The 23,395-nt window shown below is 33.1% G+C and overlaps 1 protein-coding gene across 9 annotated transcripts in view; it reads right to left on the reverse strand.

Annotated features, from left to right (window-relative positions):
• Positions 1-3,386: 3,386 nt before the first annotated feature.
• PDS5B (PDS5 cohesin associated factor B) overlaps positions 3,387-23,395 on the reverse strand; it is a 180,745-nt gene continuing 160,736 nt past the window's right edge. For 3 of the 9 annotated variants that reach the window (XM_077868148.1, XM_077868144.1, XM_077868149.1), the window contains exons 28-35: positions 20,771-20,890; positions 19,542-19,604; positions 18,806-18,951; positions 16,524-16,629; positions 11,404-11,843; positions 11,202-11,312; positions 7,842-7,977; positions 3,387-6,411 (exon numbers count right to left, since the gene is read on the reverse strand). In XM_077868148.1, coding sequence (XP_077724274.1) covers positions 6,376-6,411; positions 7,842-7,977; positions 11,202-11,312; positions 11,404-11,843; positions 16,524-16,629; positions 18,806-18,951; positions 19,542-19,604; positions 20,771-20,890 — 1,158 coding nt within the window. In that variant the 3' untranslated portion in view covers positions 3,387-6,375. Of the gene's footprint in view, positions 6,412-7,841; positions 7,978-11,201; positions 11,313-11,403; positions 11,844-15,378; positions 15,455-16,523; positions 16,630-18,805; positions 18,952-19,541; positions 19,605-20,770; positions 20,891-23,395 lie in introns of those variants that run through there. The other 6 variants (XM_077868146.1, XM_077868147.1, XM_077868145.1 and 3 more) reach the window with 6 other exon arrangements.

Genomic DNA, 23,395 nt, shown 5'->3' on the forward strand with positions numbered 1-23,395 from the left:
CTTGAACAACACAGGTTTCAACTGTGTAGGTTCACTTATACATGGATTTTTCCCCTATACATTCAGTACAATAAATGTATTTCTTCTTTATGACTTGCTTAATAATATTTTTTTTCTATTTACTATATTGTAAGAATACAGTGTTGACTATAATCAGTAAGGCTTTCAGTCAACAATAGGCTGCCAATAGTTAAATTTGGGGGAACTAAAAAGTCATATGCAAGTTTTCAACTTTCATGGGGGGAGGTGTCATCAGTGCCTCTAACCTCGCATTGTTCATGGATCAACTGCATTTTTTTAAAAATTAACAATAACAGCGACATAAAGCACACATCTTGCCACTCTTTTACTCAAAGTCCTATAATGGATTCCCATCAAACTCTAAACACAAATCCTGAGAGACATACAGTTATGATCTGGCTCTTAGCAACCTCTTGACTTTCCCTCCTACACCATTATCCCATGGCCACTTTCACTTAAAAACCATGGCCTTCTTGAAATTACTGATACACTCAACATTCATTCTTCCCTAAGAACTTTTGCACTTACTCTTCCTTCAGCTTGTCATACTTTTCTCCCCAGGTGTTCATAGTGCTTTATCCCTCACTTAATGGAAGTCCATGCTCAGATGTCATCTTTTCAAAGAATCTTCTCTGACTATCCTATATAAAACGGCCTTCCTGCTGAGAGGTTGGGATGGAATGGCAGAATGTAATCTCCTGTAGTTTTGGTGTACTAAAGAAAAAGGCCTGTCATACATAATACAAGTCTTACTCTCAAGATTTTAGAAACAAGTGGACTGAATCTAATTAAAGCTGTACCCCAAGATCAACTCCGTGGACTGAGGTGATCAATCACTTTAATGCCTAACAGAAAATAAGGTAAATCTTTTCCTGGGCAGGAGGGGGTAGGGTGGGGGAAGCACATCAACTTCAATCTATCAGTTCTTTTAGACACAGTGTCCTGCATAAAAGAAAAAAATTACAAGCCCTAGATACAGGGAGAAAGAAATATGATCAAGAAGAATGTGACTAATCAAGAAAGAAAAATCAGGTAATAGATTAAGATCCATGATGATTCAGATGTTGGAGTGCCAGCAAGATTAAGAAGAAGAAAAAAAAAAAGGAAAAGAGTAAAGAGATTTTCAAAAAAGAAATGAAATCTATTAAATATAAATAACTGAACACTCTCAAAGTAAAAATATCCACCATTTGAAATTAATTATTTGGATGGGCTAAATGGAAGACTGTACAAATCTGAAGATGCATCAATAGAAAACATCCAAACTGAAGCACAGAGAGAAAACAAGAGTAGACACAAATAGTACAACATATTTCTAATTGGAATTTCAGAGAGAAGCAATAATAGAGGAGAAGTAATATGTGAAGGGATAATGACCAAGAATTTTAAAAAACTGATACATCAATCCACAGATTCCAGAGTTCGGTAAACCTCAAGCAAGATAAATAAAATGAATATTCTAAGTAGGCCTACCATAGTCAAACTGCTGAAACAAAGATGAAAAGGAAATCCTAAAAGCCAGGAAAAAAAAAAAAAAACACATAGTACCTACAAGGAGCAAAAAGGTTTTTTATTGGCTTTGCAACAGAAAATATGAAAACTAGAAGAAAATGGAATGCAAAGTTTCAAACTAACAAAACCGCCAACCTGAATTCTGAATCCAAAGAAAATACTCTTCAAAAATAAAGGTGTGATAAAGACCTTTCAAACAAATGCTGCCACATTTGTTTGAAAAACTGCCACAAGACCTGTACTATAAGCAATATTAAAAGAAGTTCCTCAGGCTGATGGAAAGGAATTAAAATGATACTACAAAACTATCAAAAAAAAAAAAAAAACCAGCAAGGAGATGAGAAAATGTGTATGTAAATAAGAAAGAATACTGACTATTTAAAGTAATGATACTGTGGGATTTATAACCACAAAATATATGAAAACTATAGCACAAAGAGCAGGGAGGCAGCAAATAGAGCTGAATCATTTTAAAGTTCTTGAATTGTTCATAAAAGCACTAATATAATAACCCAAACATAGATGCTATAATCTGTAGGGTAACCACAGAAAAATCATATAATCAAGTATAACTAAAAAGTCAATAGAAGAGATGAAATAGTAGTAAGTACAGATGACCCTTGAACAACAAGAGTTTGATCTGGATTCTTTTTTTGATATAGTACAGTACTGTAAAAGTATTTTCTTTATGATTTTCTTGAATAACAATTTCTCTTCTCTAGCTTACTTTATTTATGAATACAGTAGCTAATATATACAACACACAAAATGTGTTAATCAACTATGTTATTGGTAGGGCTCCTGGTCAACAGTAGACTATCAGTAATTAAGTTTTGGGGAACTCCAAAGTTCTGTCTGGATTTTCAACTGTGTGGGGGTTGGCACTTTAAATCCCCATGTTGCTCAAAGGTCAACAGTACTTTACTGAGGTAGAAGAAGGTAGGAAAAGGAGAAAGTAAAGGAATAAAGAAAAACTTGGCAAAAAAGATAGCAAGATGATAAACTTAAAACCTACTATATTATTAATTACACCAAAAGTAAACAGTCTAAACATGCTAAAGTACAAAGATTCTAAGACTAGATAAAAAGAACAAGTGCAAAGTACAAAATGTTAACACACACTTTAAACATAAGGATATATATAAATAGGTAAATATAAAAAATAAAAGGACAGAAAAAGTTTTGTCATGCAAACAAAACTGGTATGGCTGTATTAATATCAAAGTAGGCATGAATTATTTATACAGATATGAAGTGACATTCTGTAATTATAAAAGTATAACTTCATCATAAAGGCGTAATAACCCTACAATTTATGTGCTGAGACATAGCTCCAAAGTATACAAAATTGCTTCTCCTCCATCATTTCTATCTTGCTTTTCCTTTTCTATTCACCACTTTTCACAATCTGACATTATATATTTTTGTTTCCTTATTTCCCTACCCCCCTTGTGGAGATGTAAGATCCACAAGGGAAGGGACTTACTCTATCCAGATGACATTTTATCCTCTGTAACTAGCGTAACACATAGTAAGCACTCAAGAAATATTTGCTGAACAAATGAATAAAAGTACCACTAGCAACTTATATTCTCAGTGCTTACTTTTAAAGTTTATAGGATACATGTATTTTCTTCAGTTATGTAATCCTTTAACTTAAATAATACTTAGGAATCTCCATTAGCCAAACTTTACATGAGAAGTTTAAACAAAAAGCTTCTAAGAATGTTACTGGGAAATATTTTTTTCTTTTTCATGCAACAAAGGCTCCAAAATAAAAGATCTAAACGTGCCTTTCTTCATTTAAACATATTTAAATATATATATATATTCACATAAATAAAATAATACAATTACATATTAGCTTTCATGTTTATTCAACTTCACAGAAAATCCAAAAGTGTGTCTGAAATTGGCTATCTATCTAAATACCAATTGTTCATTATGGTGACATAATACTATGTGGTAGGGGAGATATGCCTAAGTTAAACAAATTCTTAAATTCCTGACCATTCTTCAAGTGGGCAAAAGGAAATCTTAAAAATCAAACTTACAAGTTGTAAGAAGATACAGAAAGTAATTTAACCTTTAATACCTGGAACAAGTTTTACAGCCACATTTGTAATTTACATATACAGTGGAGATCACTGAAAAAAAGCTTCCTGTTGCACTGCAGCAAGAAATCTTATTATAATGTAGATTAAATGAACTTGCTACAGAGTGCAGCAAGATAACCTCACTGAAGAATCATAAGATTTTCATAATGGAACTTGTTACAGTGAGTTAAACATTTTCTTAATTTTATACAGCACATATTTTCAAAATGACCATTATCACTGAAGAGTTTGCTAACCATTGTTAGCAATTACTGTTGTATACATACTTAATTTTACTTTAGTTATAGTATGTGGCTCTCCAAATGTTAGCACATGAAGTGTTAAGTTTAAACATAATAATAAAATAATCCCCTAAAATGAAGATTCAGGACATCAAAACTTTGATCATTATTGCACCTATTTTTCTACAGAAAAATGGAAAATTTACATCAGAATCCTCCCAAAAAGTGAACAGACAAGTTGTAAAAAACCACAGACTTATTGGCATTAAACAAAATCTACAATGAACATTTTTTGTGAACTGATGTACAGAATTAATGTGCAATGAAATTTGGTTAACTATGATCATGCAAATAAAAATCCTCCACAATCATTTTTTCATTATGTTTTATAAAATGGTCTTAAAGATATACTTCCATAAACATTTCCGGTGCAATTTAGTCAATGACAAAAATACAAAGCTATCCCTTATTCTTTATTTTATAGATTTAAAAACATGCCTTTGTACTGCTGAGATACAAACAGCGTGTTTGGGAGAACTGAGCTCATGAAACGGTTAAAAACCAATGTATCTTGGTCCAACATTAGCTGCCTTGTATACAGCAGCCTCCCATAATCACTGGTGTCAGTACTGTTGGAAATGAAGAATAATTAAATATTGAGAGATTAAGACACAATTCAAAAACATTTTTTTTTAAAAAAAAAGGCCATTTCATAAACATGAAGAAATCTTTAAAAGAAAAATAATCACATCAATTGTGATATACATTGGAAAATAGTAAAATGTCATTTTCCAAAATAGTAGTTTCTTTATTATATCCCCTATCTATTATAACCAATTTTGGAAATATACCTTAAACATAATGGTGTATTATATGAAAATGCTCCATTAGTCAATGTGATAAATTTAATAAGTTAGGATATGATTTTCTTTTCTGATGTTAACTGTGAGAAAACAAAAGAACAGCACCTGAAATACTAAAATGAATTTAGGCAAGCATTAAGTAGTAACTTTTATGTTTGGTTCAAAATACAGTTTATAAAACTGTATAAATGATACTGACTTAAGCAATTTGTTTCTAGATTTTGCAGATTATGATGAAGGAAAGAAAAAGAACTGGTCTAAATCCAAATAAATTTCCACTTCCCCCAAATCTCGACGAAGTAGAATTTCATTCAAAATTTATAAGATTGTGATACCTACAGTAGCTCAGATAGTTGGATATATCACTCCCACCCTGCTTCCCCCCCTCCCACCAAAAAAAAACAAGTTTTTGGCTCCAAAATAAAGTACAATAATAAACTCTTGATGAAAAACTATGTTATGGGGCAATCTATCATATACTATACTAAATATGAATTTACAGAAAAGAGCACATCCCATTTTCAGCACTTTTTCATAAACATGCAACTCACTATAAAATACAAAACACTTGCTTTCAAGAACAGCTTTATAAAGACACACTGCATCAATAAAATTTTTTCTTTCTGATTAACTTTACACTGTTATGGAGAACTGGAACTTTTCTATGTGTATATATCAGATTTTATATTATAGTGTAATAATTTGCATTTTCTGAACATAATGTTCAAGAGGAAATATCTATACACAATAACATTCTAGACTATTAAAACTAATTCAAATTACAGAATTTTATTGATACAGTAGATTAATAAAAACTGAAAAGGGATGATGATAAAATGGGATAAAGAATTCAGTACATTATTTTATAACACACTCTTTAAAATTAAAATATTTTAAATCTCTCTTTTCTTAAAATTTTCATTGCCATGAAAGGCCAGAAAATTCTGAGACCAATACTGAGGTGTAAAATAATCAAACTTCAGGACTATTTCACAATTCGCATGGTGCCCTCCCATCGGAGGCATCATTCAGGTGTGATGGCAGACAAGTTAGCACCTCTGAAGATTAAGGGTGCCTAGGAGTAAACACTAGGTAAAATACACAAGGGAAAGAGACCATTTAACTCTCCAACAAACAATGACATCAAGAAAATGACACCATTTGTTGAAAAAATTTTTTTCACAGTAAAATTGCAGAGAATACAAATACAAACACTGACAGATTACTGCTTAAGATCTATCCTAACAAACTCTTTCCAAATCAATAGATCCAATAAACAGTTGGGTACTGTCAGTTTAAAGCCGCAGATAAAAGCTATACAAGCACTTTAGAAGTCAGAAACATTAAAAAATAAAAAAAAGAAAAAGAAAGAAAAAGAAAAGATATATTTACAGGTTTCTTCTTTAGTTTATGTCTACATAGCCATCGCACATCACACTTCCACAAGACTCCATAGTCAATGTTATCACCAAGCGTATGGCTAAAGCGCTGTGACCACAAGTACATGAGGTCATCACAGGAAGTTCCAACTGTCCACTTTCTGGCAGTCCCACTTTGTGCATCAAAGGCTTTCCTTAGCCTCAAGCTTGACAAAAAATGCTTCTTCTCAAAGCTTTCACACAAAAAGTTAATTACATTTGTTCATCGCCTTTCCCTTTTAGAACTTCGCCGCCGTACCTTAAAAGAAAAATTACCAGATGCTTAATTAAAATATTAGACATAGCAGTGATTATTTTTTAACCAATCATTATTCTTAGTTGTTCCTGATTTTCTTTGCTTTTCTTCACTGGAAACCTTTCTGCCTCACCATCACGTATTTAGACCTTATACTATCTGAATGTCCACAGACAGCCCTTCCCACAATAGCAAAAGAGAAAACTTTTACTTTTCTATTTTATAATTTTAAAGAAAAAAGAATGGAAATCAATGTCAACAGCAAGAAAAAAACAATTCCAAGTATCTTTTCACTTAATGTTTCTGTGATAAAAGAAAACATTTGATCCTTATGAACTTAGGTTTACAGTTATCATTCTGGGAAAACAGTAATTGAATGTGGATCCTAGCAATTATCAAATACATGGAAATAATCTTTAAATTCAGACATATTACAATTTACTGGCAAGTACTAATAAAAGCATAAAACTTCAGTTCAAAAAAGACCTCTATTAAGAGGAATAGAAACAAAATAGGATTTTATTAATTCAATTAATTTATGGTGCAGTTTTTTGGATGAAGACATTAATCACAATGAATTCTTTAGTCTTATTTCTACATTTAAAACAATTAAAAAAAAAAAAAAACGCTTTAAGAAACAAACCCAACAACAAATTGGAGACTACACAGTTGACCTATTTTTCTGTGGTCTTAACCCTTTTACATAAATGAATCCTGATGCAGACAGAAGTGATTATGTTAAATAGCACAGAGGGGCAGGAATCAACTCTGGGACTAGATCTCAGAACAGAGGTTTCTCAAACAAAGATGGCTAACTCTGCTGATCCAAAGACTCACCATTAGTGTAGCATCAATAGTCCCTACTTAAATGTGTTAACTGTATTTCTTGTGTTAACAGACAAAGCCATTCTTTACGTAAAAAAAAAAAAAAATTATCTCAGGAAGAATCGCATTCCTACTTTTGTAAAAGGAATGTTTGTTATCCATTTTATACATTTCATTTCAAAGGTGTGATTTTTATCCTATATGGTTAATTTCTACTTTCTACTGTGAAACTCAATGACAAAAGTTAAGAAACATAAACCACAGTCTATTTAACATAAAACAGAGCTCTAAAAATCAAGGTATAATTTAAATTCCTGAAGTATCAATATCAGACAGCTACTTGTTCTTCTCTAGATTCAGCTTTCAGCTTGATATTTACCCTTTCACTAGGCTACATCTGTTATTCTTAGTTAGAGTCTCAGGATTCCATAAAGGATGTTCCCTAATTATCCAAGCTGATAGATGAAACACCACCACAAATTAATGGAGAAAAGCAAACAAATACTTAGAAGTAACAGCAAGTGCTACATATCTCTTACCAAATATTTACCAACTCTATTTCTATATTCTATACTATTACACATAGTACTTTAATAATAAACACATACATTTACTGTAGAAACTTCCTCTTCCTCTGTTTCTTCCTGTGGAATATCATCGACAGGAGAGCTACCCTGAAACACATCTACTTCTTCACTTGAATCATTTTCTTTAGTAGCTGCTTGTTTGGAGCGTCCTACACGGCTAGAGTAAAACAGATGAATAAAATGAACATTCTGATCTTTACATAGATTACCTCAAAGAAAATGCTTTAAATACTTCATAAATTCTCATTATCATTTGTATCCTCTATTACCTTATAAAACAAATATTTTTCTTATTCTAAATCCTAAACTAGTGTTTATTCCTAGAGTTTCACCTACAAACATTGACCAAGTAACAAAAACGTGTAACTGAGAGCAATACCAAAAAGGATTTTAAGATATAAACTAAAGTTTGCTCTTCCCTTTATTTTTCCCAACTCAATAAAAGGCATCTGCATCCAGTGAGCTGCCCAAAACAGAAAATTTAGAGTCCTTCTTAATAGTGTACCATTCTTTATCTGGCCCCATAATTCTTACAATGAAATCTCAAATCCTATTCACTTCTCTTCACCTCTACTGCTACTACACATCCAAACCATTCTCATCTCTTTACCTCTTCTCTAAAAATGTAAAAACAGCTGATGTCACTCACTACTCCTTGACAACTCCCTATATACAGAAATAAATCCCATAAATCTCCTTAACATAGTATATAAGGCCCTGCACACAGTCCTTGGCTACCCATCCATTCCTCTTTCCATTCCCCAATTCCTCACAACAACAATTTGGCAAATTCTTACCTACCTTCAACACTCTTGGCCAACACTGAATTGGCCAAGATTTTTCCTACTTTGGAACTTTCAAATCCAATGTTCCCTCCAATTGTGTTCTTCTTCCTGTTCCCCATCAGCCTAACTTCTACTATCCTCAAGAAATCAACTGTCATTTTCAAAGAGAAAATTTCCCAATTCCCTAGCCCTCCCATTACGTTCTCTTACAGTACCCTATATTTTTTCCTTAGGGCACATATCACAATTTAGGATTCCAATTTATGTGTGATTAAGTAATGACTACATGCCCATTTAGATGATAAATTCCATGAGGACAAGAATCATGTCTATTCTGTGCAACTATATCTCCCAGCACCTAGTACTCTCCGAAACACAGGAAGCAATCAATTATATGTAATAGATACCATTTAATCAAATGTATCCCTCTCTATATTTTTTATTTGCATGTATATTTTTTTCTTTCTTTTTTTAGATTTATTTGAGAGAGGGAAAGCAAAAGACAAGCACAAGCAGAGATGGAAGGGCAGAAGAACAAACAGATTCCCCGCTGAATCAAGAGCCCAGTGAGGGGCTTGATCCCAGGACTCTGGCATCATGACTTGAGCCAAACATATGCTTAATTGACTGAGCCACCAACGGGCTCCTGAATGTATATTCTTTAATTAAAAACGTTTTTGAGTACAGCTAACACACAATGTTACATTAGTTGCAGCTGTATAACATAGTGATTTGACTTGTTTATACATTATGTTATGCTCCACACAAGTGTAGTTCCCATCTGTCACTGTACAATGCTACTACAATATCATTGACCATATGCTCTATGGTCTGCCTTTCTTTACTCCTGTGACTTATTCCACATCCACATTGGAAGCCCATATCTCCCACTCCCCTTCAACCATTTTGCCCATACTCCCACTACCATATCTCTCTGGCAAGTATCACCTTACTCTCTGTAGGTTAACTTTTTTTTTTTTTAATTAAGAATACAGCTTATCACTTATCTTAGATAATCTAAAGTATGTACTGTTTAAATCCATGCTCAAACCAAGTAATTTTTCTTACTCAATTCAATTTTTCAGAGTTAGCAGAAGAAAACACAGGAATTACATAGAAAATACAATCTTTCTCAAATCCACTAATGTCAAAACAAGAGAGGCAGATCATAACATATGAAGGGATCATTCCCCATGAAGGGAAGATACTTTTAAGACAGAATAGAGTCTTTTATTGCACTGATTTTTTTTAAATTTTTTAAATTTATGATAGTCACACACACACAGAGAGAGGCAGAGACACAGGCAGAGAGAGAAGCAGGCTCCATGCACCAGGAGCCCGATGTGGGATTCGATCCCGGGTCTCCAGGATCGCGCCCTGGGCCAAAGGCAGGCGCCAAACCGCTGCGCCACCCAGGGACCCCCTATTGCACTGATTTTTAAAAGACACACTTGTGTGGTTTAGAATATTTGTATGAGGACTTGTGTCATTTTAGGAGACGATAGGATAATCATTTAAGCCCTTGATTTTGATGTCCAAATATAAACAAATTAAAGTTATAAGCCTAAAAGATATTTGTTATTTCCTCAATATAAAATTAATTGCGAGAATTTAATATTCCTTAAGAATTTGTTTAAAAACAGTTATTTTCTGTAACTGAATCCAAACACATTCACAAAGCTACCACAAAAATATACTTACCTTTACTTTTTACTGAGGAAAAAATTAAATGGAAGAGAGCATGAAGTAGCTAGACACTCAGGCACTTTTCCTCTTCCTGTGGAATATACAGGAATAGGAAATACTTCCAAGGTAACTTAAGTATTGAGCAAAGGTGTTCTGGCAAGTCTGAAAATCCAAGGCACTGATGTAATTATGTAATGGGATTACTCTCAGAAAAACTGAAGAATTTCTGACTAATGGAAGACATGCTATTCTAGTTCTACTTAAGTAACTGAGAAAACACAAAGTATACAGATTAGGGACTGATGCTCCTGCTACTTTAACAATCTTAGGCTGTAACTTCTTATAAACATGTTTGTGTGAACTTTCTGAAACTATTTATATGTAGATATGGATGTGTCAATTTGATTAGAAAAGAAAATCAAAGCACCAAAAACTTCAGATCTACATATAATTTCTGTGGATGTAATTTAAAAGAAAATAATGCCTGTTATTTTCCTACAGCAAAGAATAAAAATAAAAATGTAAAAAAAAATTTTTTTTAAGTTGCTGACGAGGAACACTAAGGAAAAACCGTAGTATGGAATGACAAGGCAATCTGGTCAGTATGATGTGATTATTTAAAAATATCTTCTCATTTCTTTAAGTACTATAAACTCTCTATTGGAATAATAAGCTGTTTGGTATTCATTTAAAAAGATTTGCCTAAAACCTGTAAAAATGTACAAATATTGTCAGAGAATTAGTTGGGATATCAATAACCTAGGTAAGTTTATAAAAATTTTATCTTACCTAGTATAATAGGAATAAATATATGGGATTTTAAATACAGCCCTATGTATATTTGAAAATTTGTGAACTTTTGCAAAATAATTGGAAACTGGTTTGAAATTTAATATTATTTACAACTTACACATTTTTTTTTGGTTGTGATGGTGATGGCGTTTTTGATGGTCTTCCTCGTCCTTTCTGTGGTGTGGATTGTGTGGATTCAACTGCACTAGTTTCAGGAGATTCTGCTCTGCTTTGGGGGAAGACCCAAATGTGGATAGCATCAAATTATGATTTAAAACATAGTTACTAAATATATGCAGATTAGAGTTACACGCACTCACCTCTGTTGTGCTCTCCTTGATGTTCGGTGCTGTTTGCTCTTTGACTTCTGTTCTGTGTTTCCACTTTGTCTTTCTTCTTCTTCCTCTTCTTCTGGTGCTGAAGGTCCAGATTTTTTTTTGGCTCCTTTTTTAGAAGTTTTCATTGTTGGCTCTTCCTTTGGTGTACCTCCACCAAGAGGTTTAGGTGGTCGGCCTCTTTTACCTTTTTTTGGTGGACTATTCTGTTCATCCTCATTTTCTAATATATCTTCTTTGAGCCTCTTTTCCTCAGGCCACTGTTGTTCATCTGATTCTGAAGCCGTATGGCCTCTCTTCCGTCCACGCTGACTGCCTTTAGGTTTCTGTTCCTGTACCAACTTAGTGAGGTCATCCATACCTAATTTCTCTTCTGAATCTGTGACAGGTGTTTTTTTCCGGCTTCTAGGTTTGTCCAATTCAGACTAGGAATAAAAACCACAATTTCAAACTTAAAATTGTTAGTATGCATTTTGAAAAATAAAACAAAAACTATGTTACCCACTTATGTCATAAAAATGTGCCTAAATAAAATGTAGAGTTCTTAAGCATATGAGAACCATAACTACTTACTTGTATTTTAACTAAAAAAAACTATCTAGAGTAAGAGGATAAATTTTTATCATTACTTAATTAAGCTAGAGGGCCTTAAATGGAAACATTCTAAGATTAGTATTCTATTAAATTTTAAATTTTAATGAAGAGTTATTTATTAAGTTCCATGCAAGAACAATGGCTAACTTTACTAAAGTATAATGGATCTGCTTTGATAGTCAATTTAAGTAATTCTAATTTTACTACACAGTATATAAGACATAAAATAACTATGTTATGTATCATGCTCAGACATCATAATAGAACTACTTTTATAAATGGAGGTTGCAAGATACAAAAGTTAAACATATTCATTATTAAAAATTTTGAAAACACTTCTGAATCAGATGCTTCTTCTTCCCATGTACAACCAAGAAAACACAAAAACAATTTAAATGATTTAATCAGTAACTCAAGTTTAAAATAAAAGCCTATTCACGTTCAGAGAATTTATTCTTCTCAAAAGAAATCAATTAACAGTATGAACCCTTATAGCTCTCCATACACATACAAGTATAAAACCCATTATTAAGTACATGTAAATTTTATTTCCAAAAGTTTGTGCCAATTTATATTTTTAAAAATCAGTGTAAAGAAAACAACAAAAATTATCTGATTTAATTAGCCATTTTGTTTCCTGTCTGCAAACTTCCTAATAATGTCATTGGTATTATATTCTTTGTCTACTTACATACTGGAGTCTTAATATTTTAATCTATATTCTTCTATATCTTTGCATATACATAAATTTTATTTCTTATTTGTTATGGACTGAATTGTGTCCCCACAAAATTCATATGTTCTGTTTGTGTTCCACATCACCACCAATGTGATGCTACTTGAAGATAAGGCCTTTGAGAGATACTTCAGTTGAGATGAGATCAGGAGGGTGGGTGGGCTCTCATAACAGAATTAGTCCCTTATGGGAAAGACACCAGAGACAGCTCTCTGTCTCTCTCTCCACCATGTGAAGACACAGTGAAAAGGTGGCCATCTCAAACCAGGAAGCAATCAGCCAACTTCGATCTTGGAATTCCCAACCTTCAGAATGGTGAGAAAATTCTGTTTTTTAAGCCACCAGTTTCTGGTATTTTGTTACGGTAGCCTGAGTAGACTTAGACATTATCGTATTTTAACAGGATTTGAGATGAAGGTCTAAACTGTTTTTCCTCTCCATCTCCCCAAAGAGTATTCCAATCATTTCAAAAAAAATCACTCACTTGTAATACTTCATTTATTTTGTATTATGTTTTAAAACTAAAAAATGTTTTTGGGCTATTGTAACAGCAGCATAATATTTTACTAATTATAAATAAATACATTTGTGTCTGGCTGGGCTGATATTATTACTCCTCTTTTTAATATTCATTTGTTTTTCTACATGGACTTAAAATCCCACCGGAATTTTATAAATACATACAGATTCATTTAGAAAGAACAGTCATCTTTTCTTACTCGTTTTTCACATTAAAGAACATGGCATGTCTTCTTTCTCTTCAAGTCTTGTATATTTCTCAATTTGGATATTTTCTCCATTATAGGATCCCCCTACTTCTTCTTTAAGGTTATATTTAGATTGATAGATCTATCTATTTTTGTTGTTGTAGTGGTTATTGTGGTGAAGCAAATCTCCTTTCCCCCAAGTGTATAATTGAGATAAGAAAAAGAACCAGAGGAAAGCTGGTTATACACATAAAAACATCCACATATATGGCTACCATGCTAAATTCTTAGTTTTTCAATTGCTTCTCTTATTTTTCTAAGAGAACAAAAAATAAAAACAAATTTGTCTCTTTTCCATTGTTGTATTTTTGACTATTTCATGTATTCTTAAATTTGTCAAACATTCTAGAATAATCTTAAATAACAGTGATGATGAGAGGTTGCTTGTTTTGCTGATTTTTAATAAAAATGTTTCAAGTGTTTTGCCTTAAGAAGAATAACTTAAGAGGAGTAACTGAATCAATGATTATTGACTTAAACAGATAAAACTTTCAGCATGTTAAAGAAATATCCTGCTGGTATTAGCTTATTAAGAGTTCCTATGTATCAAGAATGGATTTTAAGTTGTATTTATATCTTCCTTACAAGACTTGAGATTATCTTGTTAGTATTCTTATTTGGTATATTGATCTGCTATATCATACTAAAAGATATCTTGGCATTAAATTATCCTACGTTCTAGGAAAAACAGACCCATAAGTGATTGGTTTTTAACTTATTTAGAGTTTTGCACATAAATTAATAATTGTCATTACTCAGAGATCCAAAGATAAGGGAAATATTCAATTAAAACTAAATTTAAAATTATCACCTCCAATGTTAAATGTTACAATTCACTTTGATGTCCAAAAATGTGATAAGGTGGTTCGATTCCTTTATGCCCTGGAAAAGGTTGGTGGTAAACAGGAAATGTAATGTCTGCCTTCTTGAGAATACTATAAAATAATTTAGTTTATTACTAAAGCACTGTATTCTCTAGTTTTTTATTTTGCACTGCATTGTCTTAAGAACAGAGAGAGTACATATAAAACTGAGGTTAGAAGCAGGAATAGGGAAAATATATTATTCATAAAATTAAAAATATTAATATAAATATATATGCAGAATAATTCCTTTGTGGTGAAATTTTCATGTCAAGGTGGTAGCATATGCAAAGACAGTACTCTTTCACTATAATCTACTGGTCTTTATTGTTTCTTTTTTTTTTTAATATTTTACTTATTTATGAGAGACAGAGACAGAGAGGCAAAGACACAGGCAGAGGGAGAAGCTGGCTCCTCACAGGGAGCCTGATGTGGGACTCGATCCAGGGACGGGGATTACGCCCTGAGCCAAAGGCAGACACTTGACCGCTGAGCTACCCAGGTGTCCCTAATCTACTAGTTTTTAAATTGAACTTTTGTCTCATAATGCTAACTCTTTGAGGCTATTTCAGTTGATATTTAGTAATGCAGTACATATAGTATTTCTGAAAATGGATGCAATATTATACAAAAGGCAGCCAAAGGCCTCCACTATAATTACACATATCAATCTCAAAAGTTCAGAATTTCAAAACTTTTCTATGAAATATAGACTTTCTTCTTCATTGCTCTAAAAGGTAGAACTAAATATAGAATTTATAGGATAAAAAACATTAAGAGTTCATCACAATCATGTTTTCCAAACTTGGGGGAATGTGGGTGGGATAAGGGAGCAGGACAGTATGTAGGTATGGGTGGCCTAGCTGATGTTTTCAAAAAATGAGAGAAATTACAAGCTCTCCACCTAAGGCATTTTCAAGCATGTGGTAACCAACTCTCATAAATGCTAATGAAGGAATTTCTGCATTAAGTGAGAAGTAGGACTAGAAGACATAAATACCTTTTCCAATTCAAGGTTCTCTTCTATAAATCCAGATAACAGGATTCCTTTCTGGCTAAGCGATCAATTTTTAACTCTGCTTGGGCAAAATTTTTAAACAGCCAATAAAAATCAGAATTTACAGTATAGTTAGGATTTAGTAAGAATTTTAGAATTATAATATTTTAAGTGGAAAGAAAAACAATCTGGCAAAACAAAGTACTGGAGAAACTTGAAAACAACTAAAAATAATTTCAACTTTTTGGGATAGGTAATGTTGGGACAGTGGAAAACAAGAAGGGCAATAAAATTTCAGCGAAACCAAAGTTTTTTATTAATAACATTCCACCTCTACTGAGTAGATTCAAATGCATTTTTTACTTTATAGTAATTATTAATCAAAAATATTGATCTTTATAATAAAATGGCAGCAACACCAATTAACTTAGGCTAATTCATTTATTCTGATAAACCTTACCAGCCAAGTAGCCAAATTTTACAGATAAGAAACTTGATTCAGAGAACCTTAGTGATTATTCAAGAAGTGTTTAAAACTAAACTAGAAGTCAAAATGCGTTCAATTATTAAGGCTATCAGGTTGTTTTGGAATACATAACTGTATTCTGTATCTGCACTAAAACTTAAATCTGTCTTTAAATGACACTTATAAATTGTTTCTATCATAGAAGTTATCATTGTTATTAAAATTTAAAAACTAAAGAAGGTAAAACTGTAACATTTCCTACTATTTGCATTTTCTTACTAGAAGTTTGTTTAGTAATGAAAGCTCAAGAAGTCATCTAAAATGGAGGAACCTTTAAGGACCCTCATTCTACTTCCCCTCTCTAATGCTAAGTCTAAACTTACTGTGTTTTAAAAACAACAACAACAACAACAACAACAACAGACCCCAAGCAGTTCTGAGTATGGGACTGGCATGTTTGATTTAAAAGATCTACAGAGATCACTTATTAGAATGATAAGAAATACAAGAGATTCAGTATGCTTAAATTTCTTGGTAGAGGAGAATTATAAAAAATTTGTGATTAAAACCATTAAAAGAAAATCAAATGTCGAATTTGGGAGTAATATTAACTGGTTTCAGTGTAAAAATTATTTTTGTCATTATTATTATAATTATTATAAAATCAAACCAAATATCTCACCCTTACAAGATCAGAGTCGTCTCTCTTGTCACTTTTTTTTCCTGGCAAAGGTGAAGACATTGTATAATCTTCATTTTCACTGTGATCCATTTCAGAGCTATCAAGCCTTTTAATATAGACATTTGTAATTATTATTACAATGAAATAACCTTAAAAGTTTTTTCTGTTCCCTAGTGTAGCTTTACAGTTTTATGAGGAAAAGTTTCATTCTTTCAAAAAAAAGTATCCATTTTATTCTATCATATTTAGCACCTAACCAACAAGCAATGAATCATATTTAATTTAACATAATAGGGAAACCTTAAAAATCACAAACTTAGTTTCTTTCTAAGTCTTTTTTAAAAAATTATATTTTAGAGTGGGTACATAAAGTAAATTATAGCTTCTCTTGTTATCAAGTTGGATTGGCCTATATTACTTTAATTTGCACTTTCCCCTCTCTCTCCCATATACCCGTTCTACTTTTTCTTCTCTGTACTCTTAACACCTTCACATATAGTAAAGTTATTATGTTTATTCTCTACTAACTTCCCCTGCTAGAATGTAAGCATGGATCTTTTGTCAACTGTACTTAGCAATTTATATGAAGCACTTACACCAGTGCCAGCCATAAAGTAAGCATTCAATAAATACTTAATAAATGAATTAATAGCACATGCTCTCATTTATTGGTATAAAGGATGTCTTCTGTCCTAGATCACATCCTTAATCTGGCTTTAAAAACCATTTAAACATTGTTAAGTCCTAAATCTCAATCTCTGGCTCAGAAGCTACCCTGAGCTCTAGGCTCACATACTCAATTGCCCACCTCACTTGAATTTCTAATAGGCATCTTAACTTTAACACAGCCAAAACAGTCATTTGGACACTTCTACATCTCAGTAAATGGCATCACCACCTATAGAAATATTCCAGCAGAAAACCTAGGATGCATCCTTAACTATTTCCTTTCCATAACCATTCACATCTAATCCATCAAGCAAGCCTATCTGGATCTACCATCAAAGTAAATCCTAAATTTTGACAATCAACCATCTTCCTCTCTCTTTATCCCTTCCCTGAATTACTATTAGCTGACTCCTAATTGTTTTTGTTTTTGTTTTTTTTTTTTAACCTCAATTCTAGTTCCTCTATTCTGCACCAACAATCAGGGCAATCTAATAAAAGTACAAATTAGATCACTAGGCTCCTCAGCAATATCTTAGCAAAGGGGGAAAAGTCAAAGCCAATTTTGAGGCATTAAGCCTAAATGACTGGGTGAATTAGATCATTTTTTATTATAACCAGGAATTTGACAAGAAAAACCAGTTATTTAGGAGGTGGAAATATTCTGGTCATGTTGAATATGAGGTCGTCCACTAGAAAATATCCAAATGATATAGGTGAAGGGCCACTTAAGTATTAACCACTAATATGTATTAATACAGGAGTCTAAAACAAGACCTATAAATGTAATTTTTGTTCAATTTCTACTATATTATTTATCACTTGACAATTTATTCATTACAAGAAAAGTGATAAGACATTTTAGAATATTTCCTTTCTTTATTGATTGGTTATGAACAATACAAAAGATAGTACAGTTAAGCCCTGTACAGGGTTTTGCTAACAAACGGTGTACTAAGCCCTATGCTAAAATTAGTGGAAGTGTGAATTATTTTCCCTTTCTTTCTTAAAAAGAAAAATCTGTAGAGCATGATTTGAAAGTATAATTTTAAAACAATTTTTTTAAGTTTATGCATGTACACAGGAAAAAAATGTCAAACCAGAGTATAAAATGAGCTCCCTCCTATTCTAGAGTACCATAAGATGTTGTATACTCTTCCCCATACTTTCTATGCATATGAAAGCCAATGTGAATACAAATCCTTTCTAAGAACTTGAAAATACTGTAATATTATTCTATTAATTGTCTTTTTTTATTCAATAATTGGTTGTGAAAACAATTCATATTGGCTCATACCTCATCACTTTAACAATTATGTATTCCAATGTATGGATATATAATATAACAGTTTTACAAGTGCTAAACATTTAGCTTATGTCTACTAACACAGGTTATACCAACAAGCTAAAATATAAAAGGCTAAGATGGAGAGCCTGTCTAAAATAAGAGAGCAAATAAATAGGAACTTGTAAATGGCTACAAATGTTAAATGGGAATGTTCAGGTATGCACTGATTTCCATTCACTGACATTAAATGTTTTGGGTTACACATTTTAGATCTCACTGCCTTGTTGGAATCCTTAAGTGCAAAGTATGGCATTTCTTAGGTACTTACCTCCCTTTTATTCTTCCAGGAGAGCTTGGATTTGAGCTGCTGCTTGCATTGCTTACAGTTTCCATTCGTGATGATTTTGTCTGAGATTGCTTGCCTGCCGATGAAAGTGGCTTATTAACAGCTCCTAGAACATTGGTTGTTTTAGGCTGAAATGAAAAATGCATATCTTTCTATTAAAGCCAAAAGAAATTTACATGTAAAAAACCATAAATATCTGTCAAAGTGTTTATGTACAAATCACACACACAAATATGCCCATCCTTAAATAAAGTAAGGATCTTGAATAGACTATTACTTGAAAGAGTGAAAAACCAAATAGATGGCATAACAATTAAGTTTCTTAGGTATCTGAAGGAAGAAGCTTACATAAAAAGTGAGAATAAAATGTGTAGTCAATAATAAAAACAGATAACCAAATCTCTTCCTTTGGAAAGACATAATTAGATTAAGATGTTTTTAACTTTAAGATTTTTACCTTGATATAACAGGATAAGATACTTAAGGATCAAGCTCTGTAGGGCTTGGCTTTATTATAAGCTACAATTTATGTATCTCAGCTTGCATCTATATAGTAAGCATAATTATTTCTAACTAGTAAGTGGAAGACATCTAATAATTGTGTTTTCTATCTTAAGATACATCAATTTTTAAAGAAATACAGAAATAACATAATTATGTCAATAACCATACTAAAATAAACTATCACATAAAAATCAGAATGACATTCAAAACGTACTTTTCCAGGTGTGAAAAACGATTTCATTTCTGGAGGCAGATAATTTTTGGTGTTACTGAAATTCTACAAGCAAGGGAAAAAGTTGCAGTCAGTGAATACTGAAACACTATACATGAGGTGGTTTGAAGCCAACAAAGCATACATCAGCTTTTGTTTTATAGTACATAATAAAATATATATTTAAATATATATTTAAATAATCAGTTCAAACACAAAATTTTGGGCATTGATTTCAAATATTGTAACAAAGGGCACCTGGGTGGCTCAGTCGGTTACGCATATGACTCTTGATTTCAGCTCAGGTCATTGAGCCCTGCATTGGGCTCTGCACTGGGAATGGAGCCTGCTTAAGATTCTCTTTCCGTCTTCCTCTGTCCCTCCCCACCCCCAAAAATAAATACTATAATAAGCTAAAACTAATTTTATACCAACTCCAGTATTAAAAACATATTCACACTCTAACGTGTTAGAGCTCTAAAAGCACATCTGTAACAATACCTCCAGAGAAGAGACCAATCACATATTCCTATCATCTTAATCACAACAAGGTGAATGCTTAAAAGCAAACAGTCCCTTTTAGCTGAGTGAGCCTACATACAAGGTTTTATAAATCTCTACACGTTGGTAAGACTTTAATTGATATTTTGCTTAAAAACAAACACAAAAGCAAAACCAGTAGTGTAGTTTCCATACTCTCAGCCAACAGACTTCGGTGCATTATGAACCTCTAAGAGTAATTCCAGAAAACACCTATTATCTCATGGAATACTTGAGTTTTGTAAAAGTGGTTTGAGAACATTCTTATAATGTTCCCTGGGTCTTGAACCTGTTCCAGTGCTTGTTCTCTGCTTGTTTCTTAATACCAGTTATGAATCTCAATCAAAGGCTTATAACTTCAGACTGTGTCTATCAGCATTCTCTTTCCCATTTTGGATCAATGGCCAATAATGACAGATCTATATGCTCTGACCACATTTTTGCCTCAAATCACACAATAGCATAAAACTCTAATCACAAACTCTCGACCACCTTAACTAATCTCTGACCCTTATTTGTGTCCTCTGGTTTGGCCCATATGCTACTCTTGAACCACATTAGTACGATGCATGGTGAGTTTTCCATAACATTAGTCGTACATTAGCTTTTGATATTGATCCTTCCTAATCTTTCCACAACCTAGTGCTGAGAATACATTTTATTTCAATCTATACAAAATCTAAAATAACTACCTTATCAGGTTGGGTGAAAAAACGAGCTGGTAGTACTGGGTCTTTAGGAGATTCCAAACTGTATGTAGTGCTCTTTGACATGATGATATTCATGGCAACATCACACACAGTGTACAGTTTCTGCAATAGTATTAAAAAAAATAAGGTACTTAAGTTGGCATCCTCGACTCGGTGAATTAGAAGTAATTCTAGAACATGCATTTTGTACAGGCATACCTCAGAGATACTGCAGATTCAGCTCTAAATTACCACAATAAAACAATGTTGTAACCAAGTGAGTCAAATGAATTTTGGTTTCCCAGTGCACACAAAAGTTATGTTTACACCATGCTATAATCTACTGAGTGTGCAACTGCATTATGTCTAAAAACCAACATACAATGTAATTATAAGTAATTTAAAAATATTTTATTGCAGGGGTGCCTGGGTGGCTGAGCATCCAACTCTTTATCTCAAGTCTTAATCTCAGGGTCATGAATTCAAGTACTGCACTGGGCTACATGCTGGGCATGGAGCCTACCTTCATTCATTCATTCATTCATTAAAGAAAATTTCATTGCTGAAAATGCTAACCATCATCTGAGCTTTCAGTGACTTGCGATCTTTTTGCTGGTCCAGAGTCTTGCCTCAGTGTTGATGGCTCATCAACAAATATGATATTTGTTGATGGCTTATCAACAAATAAGACAATAATGAAGTCTGCTGCACTGAATGACTCTTCCTTACATGAACAATTTCTCTGTAGCGTGTGATGCCACTTGATAGCATTTTACCCACAGAAGAATTTTCAAAATTGGAGTCAATCCTTTCAAAATTTGCTGCTGTTTTATCAACTAAATTTGTGTAATATACTAAACCCCCTGTTGTCATTTTAACAATCTTCATAGCATCTTTACAAGGAGTAGTAGTTCCCATCTCAGGAAACCACTTTCTTTGCTCATCTATCACAAGGAACTCCTAATTCATTAAAGTTTTATCATGAAATTACAGCAATTTGGTCACATCTTTAGTCTCTACTTTTAAGAACAGTTCTCTTCCTATTTCTACCACATCTGTAGTTACTGCAGCCATGGAAGTCTTGAACCCTTCAAAGTCACTCACAAGAAGTGTTGGAATCAACTTCTCTCAAATTCCAGTCCATGTTGACAATTTGACTCCTTCCCACGAATCACAACTGATCTTAATGGATGTAGAATGAAGAATCCTTTCCAGGTTTTTAATGACTTTACCCAGATTTATCAGAAGAACCATGATCTATGGCAGCTATACCCTTATAAAATGTATTTCTTAAAAAATTAAGACTTGAAAATCAAAATTATTCCTTGACCCATGGATTACAGAATGGATGTTGTGTTAGGAGGCCTGAAAAAAGCATTAATCTCATTGTATATCTCTGTCAGAGCTTTTGGATGAACAGGTGCATTATCAACGAGGAGTAACATTTTGAAAGGAATCTTTCTGAGCAGATCTCAACTACAGGCTTTAAAAATTCAGTAAACCATGCTTTAAACAGATGTGCTGTTATCCAGGCTTTGTTTTTCTATTAATAGAACACACAATGTAAATTAAGCATAATTAATAAGGGCCCTAGGATTTTCAGAATGGTATAAGAGCACTGGCTTCAGCTTCAAGTCATCAACTGCATGAGCCCCTAACAAGAGAGTCAGTCCGTCCTTTGAAAATCTGAAGCAACGCACAGACTTCTCCTCTCTAGCTATTGAACTCAATGGCATCTTCTTCCAATAGAAGGCTGCTTTATCTACATTGAAAAACTGCTGTTTAGAGTAACCATCTTCATTAATTACCTCAGCTAGATCTTCTGGGTAACTTGCTGAAGCTTCTTTATCCGCACTTGCTGCTTCATCTTGTACTTTGTATATTATGGAACTGGCTTCTTTCCTTAAACCTCGTGAACCAACCTTCTGCCAGCTTCTGCTTTCTTCTACGCTTCTTCACTTCTCAGCCCTCACAGAATTACAGAGTCAGGGCCTTGCCCTGGAGTAGGCTTTGGCTTAAGGGAATGTTATCATTGATTTGATCTCCTATCCAGGCCACTCAAACTTAATCTGTATCAGAAATAAGGCTATTTCACTTTCTTATCATTTGTGCTTTCCATTGGAGCAGCACTTTTAATTTCCTTAAAAACTTTTCCTTTGCATGTACAACTTGACTTACAATTGGGCACAAGAGATCTAGCTTTCAGCCTCTCTCAGCTTCCACATGCCTTCCTTACCAACCTTCTTCATTACTAGCTTTTGATTAAAAGTGAAAGATATACGACTCTTCCTTTCACTTGAACACTTAAGAGGTCAGTCACTACAGAGTTATTAATTGGCCTAATTTCAATATTGTCTCAGGGAATAGGGAAGCCCGCGAAGAGGTAGAGAGGTGGGGAAACAGCTGGTGGGTAGAGCAGTCAGAGGACACACATCTGTCAATTAAGTTTATTGTCTTGTATGGGTGCAGTTCGTGGCACCCCAAAACAATTATATCAAAGATCATAGTAACATCAAAGATCACTGATCACCATAACATACAACAATTAAAAAGTTTGAAATATTGCAGGAATTACCAAAATGTGATACAGAGACACGAAATTAGCAAATGCTTTTGGAAAATGGTGCC

Source organism: Canis aureus, chromosome 24, assembly GCF_053574225.1.
Source record: "Canis aureus isolate CA01 chromosome 24, VMU_Caureus_v.1.0, whole genome shotgun sequence".
Classification (NCBI taxonomy): Eukaryota; Metazoa; Chordata; class Mammalia; order Carnivora; family Canidae; genus Canis; species Canis aureus.